Consider the following 13,441-nt stretch of genomic DNA (forward strand, 5'->3'; position numbering starts at 1 on the left):
AGGTCTGGAAAGCAAGGTCCGAGGATGGTGAAGCTGGGGAGTAATTTGAACGACAAGAACAACAAACAACCATCCAACGAAGATGGTTTTCAGACAGTTCCTTTGATCACACCTTTGGAAGTAAATCATCTGCAGTTCCCGGCTCCGGAAAAGGTAAAACAGAATGAAACGGTGCTCCTGCATGATTGTGCACACAGGCGTGCCCCCTGGTTTCCCCTGCCTTGAGGGCTTCTTGGTCTCTGATGCTATGAAGCGTGGCATAGTGTTTATTCAAGAAATAAAAAGGGGTTATCTTTTGTAGGGTGTTTATCTGCTTTAACGTGGCAAATAAGCATGCAGCTGTCCCCCAACTCCTTCCCTCCTCAGAAAAGCCCCAAATGTTCCTGCGTGAGTACAACTGGAAAAGGTTTAGTGTGTTTCTTTCGCAAGTGCTGGAGAAGTTGAGGAGCCGTTTTCAATGCGTTATTAGCAGTAAGATTAATTCTCTGCGTTGAGAGTAATGTGATAACTCCTCCAAAATAAGCAGCTATTTTATTTATCTCAGTTTGTTTCCTTCTCCACGGCTTTGCAAAGCTTATTTGGGCACTGAGGATGCTGATTTGTCTGGAGGGAGTGGCTGAGTTCTCCCATGCCCTGCCTGGTGATGGAGCGATCCAGGTGTTTGTTCCCCCAGCTGGCTCCAGGTGGGGGGCAGCACTCTCAGAACTGAATGCAGCACCAAAATGTCCAGAAATGTGCATCGGCGATTGGCCGTGGTTTGGTGTTTGGGATTTTGCAGATGCAGTATGTACGAGGAAATCTTTTGTCTGTATCGATGGGGTGACAATGCATATCAGTATAACCTGGTGAGGACATGATGAGACTGTAAAAATCCATATGCCCCAACAGTCCTCACAAAAACAAAGCCTGTCTGCAATGTAGTTCCCAGATACCACAGAGATGGAGCCAACTCACCCGAAAGGACAGACAGAGTGATTAGATCTCACAGGATAATGGAATAATAGTAAAATTAACACTGATGGTTATTGAGCATATATATCCTGTTTTTACTGTAGTACAAAGTGAATTCTCTCTAAATACATTAGGAGAACATGATGATGGATGTGATAAAACTGTCTAGATAGACGAACTATGTTTATTTTATGCTAGAACTGAGTCAACTGTCTTGACATCCTGGGAACCAGAGCTGTGCCAGACAAAGGAGCTGGTTTCATTCTCCATGTGCCTCATGGCACTCGGGAGCAACTTTGCTGCATTTGGGAGAGGCACTCCCAAATGAATAAGGGACCAAACCAGCCCTCATCTATGACTCTGATAAATAAGATTAAGCAAAATAATTCAGGCAAAGCAGTATGATTTACCATAAATGTCTAAAAAACTCACAGGAAACTACAGGTGTGTAAAAGTGGTTGATTAGATGCTAGTACAAATGGCTCTTTGAGACGAGGCAGTGTCACACGATGTGAAATTTAAATGACTCATCTATCAGGTGAGACATGGATAACCTAACAAAAATCCTTTCAAGCTAATAAAGTGGTAATGAGTGTTCTCATGACCACCATGCTCCAATTGCCTGTTGGTGAACAAACACTGAAGTGTATTGGTTTGGTGTGATTCCTTGCTGATTTTTCAGTTTAAACATGCCTACATCAATAATTCACATGTTGTTAGGTTACATTACCTTCATTAGCATACATTACTGTCAGTGCATCTACTGACATCCATATTTTTCTTTGCTGGAAGAGTGGGATTTATCTCCAGGAGTGCTAAGCATGATTCAGAACTCATTAGAGTCAGTGGTATTGATTCCTGCAGGCTGTGGGTCAGCTCCTGTGTGCGCTAGGCCTGGAGTTAACGGCGACTGGAGATCCATCTACAAGAAGGAGAGGTTATTTATGATAAAAGCAAAATAATTCACGACCTGTTTCCTTTGCTCTTTGTAGAACAGATTTGGTTGGGGTGAGTTCACCCTAGGGCAGAGGGTCTGTTTAAATACCTGCTAATAAGGAGTGGAGCCTCAGGTGGAAAGCTCGGGCAAAGGCTAAGTGATAGGGGGAAAATCAGCTTTGTACTGAGGAAAGCAAAGCTGCTGCTGAATTCAGTCAGACTGTGAGCCTGAGGAAGAGTAGACATGGATTTAAAGTCTTTCAGAGAGTATTCTTGTTTGGACTTGCCTTGCAGTTAGGAGGCAGGATTGAAAAAAAACAAAAACAAAAACAACCACCAAACCAAAAATCAATTTGACTTTAAAACAAACCACCAAACCAAAAATCAATTTGACTTTTTTTTTGTTTTTCTATTCCTAAAACCTGAAAGCAGTCGATTTTTAGCTTGGGAGAGTAAGAACACAAGCCAAGGCACTTTTGGTGCCTCTTCCATGGGATGCTGCATAAGTGACTAAAGCCAAAACACTGCTTGGTGTTGGGGTCTGTTTGCAGCTGCTCAGGAGGGCTTTGCTCACTGGTTTTCTTAAATGCAAACCCCTTGCTGCTCGCCTGTAGCCACAGGGAGGCAATGCTGCCAGCCCTGCTCCTGCCTGCCCTCAGCTGCTGAGCATCACATCGCCTTTGCCTCTGCAACAAAGAGCTGGTGTGCCCTGGCATCTTCCTTCCTGTAAGTGGAACCTAGGAGAAAAAAAACCAAACAAACCCCCTGCTAAATACTCTGCTTTCTGGGCTTCTCTTCAGCGTTAGAGGGTATCTTCACTTAAGAAACTGTGAGCTCTCAACCTGGATCCAGGGCAATCCCGGGTGCATTAAAAGCAGAGCAAGGAGGTTTGATTGCAGCCTGGGGCTGTGTACCTGCTCTAGCTTTGGCGTGTCTGGCAAAGGAAGAGTAGTGCCAGCTTTGGCTAGCAGTCCAGGAGTATGCTACGTCTGTGCTGGGCAACCCAACTGCTGTTGCTACCGGTGTGCGGTGATGCCTTCACCTGTTGTCTGTGTGTTGCAGGGCAAAGGCTGTCAAGCTCTGTTCATTTAGAGGCTTTTTCTGGTTGAGTCTTAGACACCTGCATGCAAGCTGAAGAAAAGCAAACCTGTTGTTTGTCAGTATACTCACGTTTGCAATCCTTTAAAGCACCCCACAAAGCCTGAGGAATCTACAAACTGAAAATTGTGTTTGAAGGGCTTTAACTACCTGTTTTTTCTTAATTTTAAGGATATTTTTGTAACTGGATCACTTGAGAGTCATTCAGAGTGACTCTCAGCATTAGCCTCTGTAGGTGTTTCACCATAGCTTCGTCTCTTTCAAAGTGTTTTCTGGGTCTGGCTCCCCTTTCAGAGAAAGAATATAAAAATGAGGTTTTGCTCGTGTGATGTAATTAATCCCTGAAGCCTGTCTCTTTCCAGATAGTTCCTTGATTATAAGAAATCATGTGAGGGTGATGGGGGAAACACTTTCTTAAAGGTGTGCTTAAACTTACTGGCTGTCCTTTTGGGGATGCTTTCCTAACAGGCTTGTTTTTCAGAGTGCTGTGAGCTTAGCAGCTCCCTCTGACTTCCATCCTGATGCTGTTGGAAAAATCCAGGAGGCTTGAATTTGGCAACCTTTTTTAAAAATTATTGGCCACTGGACTATTTCCACTGAGCAAGGATGTCTCCTCCCAAGGCTCATGCTAGTCCTCCTGCGGCATCAGCATTCTCATTGTTCTGTCAGGTTGTATAGCTGCAAGGGGAGAAATGTACACAGGGCAGTAATTTCTCCCCCAAGGTGCTAAGCCTGCTGTGTATTTACATTTATTGACTATGTTCAAGTATTTCCCCTGCCCCGTGTTCTCTTGCTGGGGTGACACTTGCAGAAAGCAGAGACAGATGCTCTTAAATCATTTTTGTGTGGCCATCCATGTAACAGGCATAATAGTCATTGCTGGTGGCAAGCCCTTGCCCTGGCTTTTTATGTCTCTGAATTTCATTTCTTCCTATTCAAAAAGCAGAAAAAAGAAGTCTCTTTTCTTTTAGGACCAAAGGGGAAAAGGCTAGCTGTTCACTTGTTTTCCCAGGTGTAGACAAAGTGCTTCGGCTGTAATTGTTAACGTGTCTCTGCAATGATAATGCTAAAAGATATGCAGCTTTTCAGGGACCATACTGTCTCACTGAAATTTTAAATGAGACCAACAACTGGGGACACCTTCGACTCGCAGGCTTGCTTCAGTATAATCCAGCAGGAAATGCCTCTGTTCTGGCAGTAAAAATCCTAATTTTACATAATACAAAAGTGCATGAAAGCTATTGTCAGGGCTGAAAAAAAGCATCCGGCATCTCTTTTGTGGGGAAAGCTGCAGAAGGCTTATCATGTGGTCCATTGTTCTTTATTTTGAATGCATCTGGAAGCTTGAGAAATAATTACTCTAGTGGCAAATTCCTGCCTTCCAACCCCGCCCCCCCCCAAAAAAAAAAAAAAAAAGAAAAAGATGTAACTGCTCTCTTCAAATGCTTTTTTTCAAATGCTCCTGTGCTCCTGCCTCCCGCCCTCCCTGGCTGCACCCCTCTCCGAGTGGCCGAGGCGATGCGTTCACACAGAGTAATCAAGGGTTCCTGATAATCAGGAGGGTCCCCTGTGTTCACAGCCTGTCCCTATTGGTTTCACAGAAAATAATGTTTTGTCCTGGCCAGCTGAGCAGCCATAATTAACAGCACCGTGGATGAGTGCTTTGGTACCTGGGGGACTACTTGCAGCTCTGTCCCGAAATACAGATGTCAGTCTGCCCTCTGCAGAGCCCAGTAGTGCCCGGCGGCTGTACCCAGCCTGAAGGCACACACGGTCAGGGCAGCGTGGAGCTGGTTTTGGGGTGCTGCTACGTGTGGTGGGGCAAGAGGCAGCTCAGCCTTCCCCCTGCCTGGGGGGGCTCCTGGGGCAGCCGGGGGTGGGCGTCTGTGCTCTGCCCATGCTGCTGGTGAGTTGGGTGGGATGGAGCAAACGGCAAAAGGAGAGATGGGGCAGGGCTAGTGATCGTGGCAGTTGAAGGAAGGAATAGTAAAGGGGAGGAGGAGGATGCAGAGGGAAAGAAAGCGGGAATAAAAGCAAGGAAGAGAATAGAGAGCGTTGCAAATATGAAGGAATGGGCAAGCTGTCTTGCCTTTCCTCATCTTTTCCTTTCTCCACTTGGGATACTCTGCCTAATCCCTACAGATACAAAAATCTGAGCCTTCCTCTCCTCTGACATTTGTCCCCCTCCTGCGCTGTGCAAATCCATTTGTCCTCTAAACGTGTATTTGAAAGTAAACACTGCTGCTGCTCATTAAGCCATAATAAGTATTTACAGCAACGCTCACTCTGGCGGTGCAGGGTTTCTGGGGGAACCGTTCTGATTTTGTTTGCATGTCTCGGACAGCCCTGCTTGATGTTCTCGGCAGTTCGTGATCCTCTTCTTTGGACACAGCCGCTGTCGGGCTAGCCTTTCCCCAGCACGCTGCCCAGCTCTGCTGGCGGGCGATGCACTGGCGGCAGGGCTGCGCTGCAATCCCAGCGTGTGCTCGCAGCCTTCGCAGGGACCCGGGGCAGCATCCAGCTGCCTCACTCGCATGCAGATCATGCATTGCTCCTGCAGCTCGCGAGTATGGAAAGTCTCGGGATTTGTGTAGCCTGTGCAGAAGTTTCCCCCCTTAATTTCACAGCTGTCGGTGTCTGAATTAGGTTGTTTAAAGCTAGCTCATGTCTGTGTGAGCTCTGTTGCATCTCTTAAACCCAGTCGTGTCTGCACTGCAATTCCTAGAGCTGCATTCTGCAGAAACGGACACAGGAGAAATGCGTTAGGGTATGGATGTTTGGCTAAGCCTGTTGCAATCTATTCTTTATTCTAACATGAAAGCACGTTGCTGCGGGTGGAAGTTATTTCGGCAAGAGCATGAAGCAAATGCTGCATACTGGCTGGTTTGGAAAGTAGGGCTGGGTAGGATTCTTGGCTGGTGTAAATCAGTGTAGTTTGGGTGAAATCAGTGGAGCTCTGCTGATTTACCCTGGCCAATTTACCATCGCTACAGCCAGGTGATTGATTATTTTGTCTGCTTTTCTGTACCCTCCCCTGGCTGAACCTACCGAAATCAATTTGTGTCACCCCTGCACAGCCTCCTGTGGGTTCCTGACGGTTATGGTCACCTAGGGATTTGTAGGGAGACTTGGCTGAATAATTTCCAAGCTCCCTTTGTGCTGGCGAGCTGTGCCTCTCCCTTCTCAGCTGCTTTCAGCTCCCAGTGCAGCCTTTGCATTCTGTGCTGCCTTTCATCGGTGATGCCAGGGCTGATTACATTTGCTGTCTTTGTCCTTTTGTGGTGGTGTTCCTTATGCCTGGAATATCCTCCTGGCACTGATTCAGGAGACCACTTTTTTTTCTACCACCCTCTGTGAAAGTCATTTCTAGCACAACGCCCATTAGATGAGCTGATACAGGGAAAAAGAGCAGAGTGTTTCTGCTGATTGTGGCTTTCTCCATTGACTATGGATTTCATCCCAGGGCATCCTTTTGTTAGATTTTCTTTTTTTCTTTTTTTTTTTTTCTTTTTGCTGCTTGATATTTCAGGCATTTTATATATTCAAATAGGATGCCATAGGGGCTACCATTACATACATCCCAAATGCCAATTTTAATACGAATCTCTGGGAAGTCTGCCTGCTGAGATGTGTTCATGCTGTAGATCTGGAAGCATAGCTGCGTCCCCTGTGGGATGGGACATAGTCATAATTATTTCGGAAAGTTTTTAAATACCTAATTGTCTAAAAATCTGGGAATTTGCAGCATGGTGATTGCCAGGTGGTCTGAGATTACTGGTCCACCCAGTCCAATGTGTCCTGTTTCTAGCAGTAGCCAGTGTAAGACCCGGGAGGAGGTACAGCAGTGTGCCCAGGTGGCCAAGAAGGCCAACGGCATCCTGGCCTGTATCAGCAGTAGTGTGGCCAGCAGGAGCAGGGCAGGGATTGTGCACAGGTCTTATGAGGAGCGGCTGAGGGAGCTGGGGTTGTTTAGTCTGGAGAAGAGGAGGCTGAGAGGAGACCTCATCACTCTCTACAACTACCTGAAAGGAGGGTGTAGTGAGGTGGGTGCTGGGCTCTGCTCTAAAGTAACAAGTGATAGGACAAGAGGAAATGGCCTCAAGTTGCACCAGGGAAGGTTTAGGCTGGATATTAGGAAAAATTTCTTCACTGAAAGAGGGATCAGGCATTGGAACAGGCTGCCCAGGGAGGTGGTTGAGTCACCATCCCTGGAGGGGTTCAAGAAACGTGTAGATGTGGTGCTTAGGGACATGGTTTAGTGAGTTAGGTGGTGTTGGGTTGGACTTGATGATCCTTGAGGTCTTTTCCAACCTTAATGATTCTATGATTCTATGATTCTACAGGAGATGCTGCAGTAGTTGTGGAGCTGTTCATGTCTATGTTTCATCCTCAGCCTGCAAAGAAAGAGATTGTTTCAAGCCCTGAAACGTGATTTTTCCATCTCTTTTCCTATACTCTTTTTCTGCCAAGTATTTTAACTTCAGCTACTGCTGGAAATGTGCACATCTCATTTGCTCTTTGAAGCTGGCTTTATGTGAGGATTAGAGCTTGTAGGTCACTGGAGAATTTTATGTGTGAGCAGGTGGTGAGTTTTGGCCATCCCTTGGCTTGTAGCGCATAAGCATAGAAACCAACTCAGTCACAGCAGATTCAGTGCCAAGACTGCGGGTCACCATTTTGCTATCATCAGTAACCTGGACAGTGTGGTACAGCTGGGACTTGGGCTAAGGTCCTTCTCAGCTATTGATGCTCAGTTGGGTAATGAAGGCAAAAGAAACCACGATGTCGGTGCCAGCGATGAGTTTATATTTTCTGTTCTCTCTCTGCAAGGCATGAAGAAAGGCATGTCTTTGGAAGCCAAGAGACTAATTTTCATTTAAAAGTGAGCATGACTAATCCACATGGAAACTGATGGGTGTGTTACAACCGTTTTGTGGGACTATGAAGTCCGGCCTTAAACCTGGATGAAACCTTTCTCCTTGGTAGGAGAAACACATTTTGTTTATCTCTTCTATCAATCTAAAACCACTCTGAGTGAGAGATTCTTCATTATTAATAATCCCGGGAAGTATTCTTTTAAATTTTTATGGTTTGTACTTGCACCTGAACCACAGTATATTACATGCACCGTGGCAGTGAAGTGGGAATTACAGCAAGGCTGCATGTCCTTTTCCAAATGAATAATTTAAAGTTTGCACAATGCCAGTTATGTTAAATATTATTACTCATTTCTTCAGGGAAAACCGTAGAGCTCAAACGCAAATATAAAGTGGCAATAAATGATGTTACATTTAGCCAGTCTGAGACAAGACTCAGAATTTGTATCAGTTCATTTTCTGAAACACTTACTTCATCCCATTGCAGGAAAATCCTTTTTAAGTTTCCATGCTTAATGTGATTTTTTTCCATTTGTCACATTTCACATCTACTCTGCTCCTTCCTCCTGAAAACCAATTCTTTTAGTATAGCCCACTTGATTAGAAGCTTGCTTTCTTTTTCTTTCAGCATCCCAAATATCTAGATTTCCTATCACTCTCCTACTGCTTATTTTCTCAAGGTTGTCGATGATGGATTTCCTGCTGGTGAACGCGGACTCTCATCTGTTGTTTCTCACCTCAGCACACCTACAATTTTCCAAAGCACCACTACAGAGAAGGTGCCTGGTCCTGCATTCATTAAAGCCCAGGAGAGGTTTTCTATTGATTCCAGTGGTGTCACTAGCATTAAGCCTAGAATAATAAGTGCATTTAGGTTTAGGACTCGATAGATGTATTAGCAAACAGCATCATGAGAAAAATCTTGCTTGTGTGGAGCAGCATGATAGATGTGGTTTGTTGTCCTGTTGTGTTTGGGTTTTTATAACTTTTACAGGCCATCCTCTATGGACTGCTACTGAGCTCTTGCAGGAAAGTGTTTGAGGGATTGGAATGAGGAACCAGAAGATGTAAGAAAGAGAACAGAAAGTAAAAACCTTTCAAGTCATGGAGAGTGTTCTTAAATCTGCTAACCTAGAATGTTTGAGGACAACAATTCTGCAGAGAGCTGCCATTTTCCATAGAGCATCGGACTTCCTACCCACCCCAGACGTATCTCTTGCTAGCCCCTGATCCCAAGAATGTTATATTTATATGGAGAATGTGCTGGAGCAACTATTATTGCTCAGTTAATGAAAACCTGAGAAAACATGGTGCACTTTAAGTAGCAGCGAGCTGTGGTCTGTCTTCTTGACTCAACCACCAGTTGCTGGTGTGACTGCACAAGTTATTAAGCTGCTTTTTTTTTTTTCTCTTTTTTTTTTTCCCCCTACTCCTCCATAAGTAATATGGGGACTCTGGGGTCACACTGGCATGTAAAGCGCTTTGAGAGGTCTTGCTGAAGAATGCCACGGGAGCCCTGAGCATCGGTATTATAACTGTCTGTGGAAGGTGATTGAAACCAGCTTAAGTGGCCAAAGCGCTTAAATGCACACTTAGCTAAATATCTGACTAATCCTGCTGACGTTAATAGGACTACTTGCATGCTTAAGAGCTTTGCTGAATTGGAAGTTAATGAGTTCAAATGCTAGATAAACTTGGTTTTGAAGGAAGCTGCAAGGAGTGGCGGTGTGGATTCCCGTAACTGTGTCTCTTTGCTGCTCCATGGAAGCTCTTCTTACAGTCAGCCTGCACACGTCAGCTAGGAAGGAGCTTTGAAAGAACAGTTCTATTTGGGATGTAAAATGAAGAAAGTCCCAGGTAATTTATTTGTGTCCCCTTTATTGCATTTGTCATCAACAGCACATTCTCTCTGCAATTTGAAGGTGGAGGGTCTCAGGGAAATAGTGTGAAAACTTTAAGAACTGGTTATAGCAGAACATAGTTTGCAGGAAGATCCCCTGACCTAGTATTCTTCTAGGCTCCATCCACAGTACTGGCTTTAAAGTGCTATAGATAGACTGGACCAAGCTGACTGGGAGGCTGGTTGCTTTGGTGGGGGATCACAACACACAGAGTGAGGCATGGGCATGAGCTGGTGCATGGGACTGTTCTTGCTTTTTAATATCCATTTACAGGTGTGCAGGTTGTGTAGTAGTAGTAGTAATAATAATGATAATATTCTCTGCCCCAGTAGCTCATGGTTAGGGATTCCAACCTAAAACAGCCAGACCCTTCTCACTTTGAGGAGTATGAGTCAAGACAAGCCTTAGGGAGCACGCAGGAGGAGGTGGGAGCTCAAGGAGGCAAATGCAGAGAATGGGCAGAATGGTGTTGCTGCAGTGGGGGTGGAGAGGGGACTAGTTGTCTTTTTGGGAGTATTCAAGAGACTACTTATCCATTTAAGCAGTGGTTTGATTGTCTGTGCTCAGGAGGCCAGAGCACATCCAAGGGTTGCTGCCAGCTCTGGAAGTTACCCGTTCGAGCAGTTCATTTGCACCGTGACAGCATTGCAGACAAGAAAGCGAGGAGATGGGCATTTTTTTTTCACTTCAGTTTGCTTTGAATTGCAACCTACCCAGGACCCCAATTTTATACTCCCTTTCACCGGTTTCAATCAAGAATAACTCTACTGAAGTCAGCAAAGCTGCAAAAAACCGACAAGAAGAGGGAATGGGGATCGTTCTGTTTGCTGTGGTTTGTAATAAACGCCAGTAGCTCTCCCAGGAAGCCTGTCGTGGTGTGAGATGAATGTACCTTGTTTGCATGGAAACAGTGGGATCCTGGGCTCTGATGGAAGTGCTCTGGGGCAGCCGGTGATAAATGAATGCTGATCATTGCACTGGCTGTGGAGTCAGTGGGGGTTTTATTACTGTACATCCAACAGCAATTTGGTTAGAATTTCTGGAAGATTTTACTGCCAGGAATTTTTTCTCAGTGACAAAATGGAAAGAAAAGGTGAAAAAGCAGTGATGGCAGGGCGTGGAGGGAAGGCAAATCTTCCTTCCCACCCAACTCCAATCAGAAAACTGGAAAATGAAAACAGAACAAACAACCAAAACAGCAAAAACCCAATAATGCCAAAAATATAGAAAAATGTCTTTATGAGAGTAATTATTCCTTTTCTAAAATTGCACTTAGATTAATACCTCGTGCTTTAGACTAAAGTTCTTCTGGGTTTTGGCCAGCTCTCATTTAGGCTTGTTTCAGAGGCACTCCCAACCGACACGTGCACAGGAGGCTCTCAGCATAGCAAATGCTCCACTAAAAGCTGTGTGTGGGGGGTGCGTGGCTGTGGATTATCATCTGACAGCGTTCACACCCGTCTCTGGATACTGCCAAGGTAGCTCTGACTGTGGTAGTCTCACTAGTGCAGGAGGCTCAGGGAGTGTGATGAACACAACTCAGTTTCCAGAAGCCTTTGTGTGGGCTCCTGATGGCAACTTGTTGGATGGAGAGGGGGTGAGCATTGCTGCAAATTTGGGATCCGTGCTCAGGCTTATTTATTTAGGCTGTAGGCGACTGAACAAGAGGTAGCTCTTTTCTTCTAAATGTGCACCCTGTGCTCTTAGGAAAGCACATTTTTATCGTTACTGCCACAATATTGAATGCTCCCCCCGCACTACAGGTTTTCAGCTTTCTGTTTGTCCTTCGTCATTTTATTTCTGTGCTCTTCTTTGAAGAGGAGACCTTTCTGACTGCCTTGTCTTTCTTCTGCTGAGTAATTCCACCAGGTGTCTGACAAAGATACTTGTGGAGAGCTTTTGCAGTGCCAAAAGGCTTTTAGCAAAGGGACTTCTTACCTCCTCTACTACAGCTTTTTGATACCTTTGCAAATTTCTCTGCGAAACACTGACCCGCAGGATGACTATGGCTCTGCACACACACACATTCACTGCTGGCACAGTCAGCAAATTGGGTTTCAAGTAGCTTCTGATATGCCTGGGGACTGAGCTTACTTATTTATTCGTAGACGTGATAGACATTGCTACTGGACTTGAATCTGATGCCTTGTGAAGGGCTGTGTGGGTTTATTTTCAGTCTCATGCTGTATCCTTGTAGGCAGCATAATTCAAACTTTCCTGCTTATAGGATATTGGTTGAATGTAACAACAGTTAAAAATACCTGTAAGAAAACTGACGTTAATGACAAAGAGTCTAAGAAAATTAAATTGTATCTAGAAACAAGTAAGGCTTTTAATTTTTTCTTTTTTTCTTACATTCTGGCATCATGGTCCTTCATTAAGACCTCATGTCAGAGGTTGTGGAAAAGCCCTTATTTATATTGAAAAATTTTGCCTGCAACTAAGATTTATATCAAGCAGGAAGCATGAATTTGGGAGAATTGGATATTGTGACTGGTAGGTTTGAAAACAGAATGAGTGCCATTTCCGAAGACTGGTTGGCAGGCATTGATGGCTGACACTCTGTAATTTACTGTACTGGGTTTGCAAAAGGCCAGCAAGGAGGCTGGAAAGCTAGGGGCCAGCTGCATGGAGTCCTGAGTGCGCTTGCCTCCTTTTGAGGGAGAAAATGAGCTTATTGCTTGTTTGTACCTCAGAGCTAACGTGGGCGAGCTTGTCCTGGATGGAGGGGGCTTTGCTTTATTTGGTGCACAGTGTGCTGGGCTGCATTTCAGAGCGCAGTGGGGTTAGGTTCAGAGTAGGGTTAGGGTTCATCCCAAACCTGCCAAGTCAAGGTTGTCCCCATCTGTCATATCTCATAATCTATGTTGTGTCATTAGAAATCCTGAGTTCCAAAATGTTAATATATTTGGGTGGCTTTTTATCCCCTTGTCTTCCCAAGGCTTAATATTGCAAATGCTACTGTAGCTGCTGCTGTTTGACTCAACCAGCAGCAAGGAATAACCACACAGCCGCTCGCTCACCCTCCTCCCTTCTAGGCGTGGGGGAGAAAATTAAAAGGGTAAAGGGAAAAGAGACTTGTGGGTTGAGATAAGAACAATTCAATAACTAAACTACAATAAAATTGAAAATAATAATGATAATAATAATAATATACAAAACAGTGATACACAGTGCAGCTACTCACCACCCAATGACCAAGGCTCAGCCCGCAGCCTGTTCCTGGCTAATGATCCCGGAGAAGAGAGAGTCCAGAAACCACAATCCCAGAAAAGAGAAGAGCCTCAGAGTCTGAGAGAGAGACAACCCAGAGAGCAAACTTCTGGGTAGTCCCTCACAATATACTGGGCATGATGTGCATGATATGGAATATATCATTGGCCAGTCTGGGTCTCAGTCCTAAACCTAAGGTTGAATCCTAAGCCAGTAGTTGGGGCTGTGCTCCCTCCCAGCCTCTCCTGCATCTGCACACCCGCAAAGCAGAGAAGCTGAAAAGTCCTTGACTGTCCTGGCAGCAGCTATAAACATCAGTATGTTATCAGCTGCCTTCCTGGCACAAATCCAAAACACAGCCTCACACTAGCTACTGTGAAGAAAGTTCTGTTCCAGCTGAAACCAGGACAGTAATAAATATTATTGAGAGGGATTTGCTGGAGAATGTAAATATTCATCAGTCTT

The 13,441-nt window shown here is 45.0% G+C and overlaps 1 protein-coding gene across 2 annotated transcripts in view; it reads left to right on the forward strand.

The window, feature by feature from the left end:
- The first annotated feature begins 8 nt into the window (after nucleotides 1-8).
- LOC104459908 (neuron-specific protein family member 2) overlaps nucleotides 9-13,441 on the forward strand; it is a 36,523-nt gene continuing 23,090 nt past the window's right edge. The window contains exon 1 of one of the 2 annotated variants that reach the window (XM_010084835.1): nucleotides 9-153. In XM_010084835.1, the coding sequence (XP_010083137.1) occupies nucleotides 25-153 (129 nt within the window). In that variant the 5' untranslated portion in view covers nucleotides 9-24. The remainder of the gene's footprint in view (nucleotides 154-13,441) is intronic. The other variant, XM_010084836.1, reaches the window with a different exon arrangement.

The sequence above is a fragment of the Pterocles gutturalis genome, unplaced genomic scaffold (genome assembly GCF_000699245.1).
Source record: "Pterocles gutturalis isolate BGI_N339 unplaced genomic scaffold, ASM69924v1 scaffold15880, whole genome shotgun sequence".
Classification (NCBI taxonomy): domain Eukaryota; kingdom Metazoa; phylum Chordata; class Aves; order Pterocliformes; family Pteroclidae; genus Pterocles; species Pterocles gutturalis.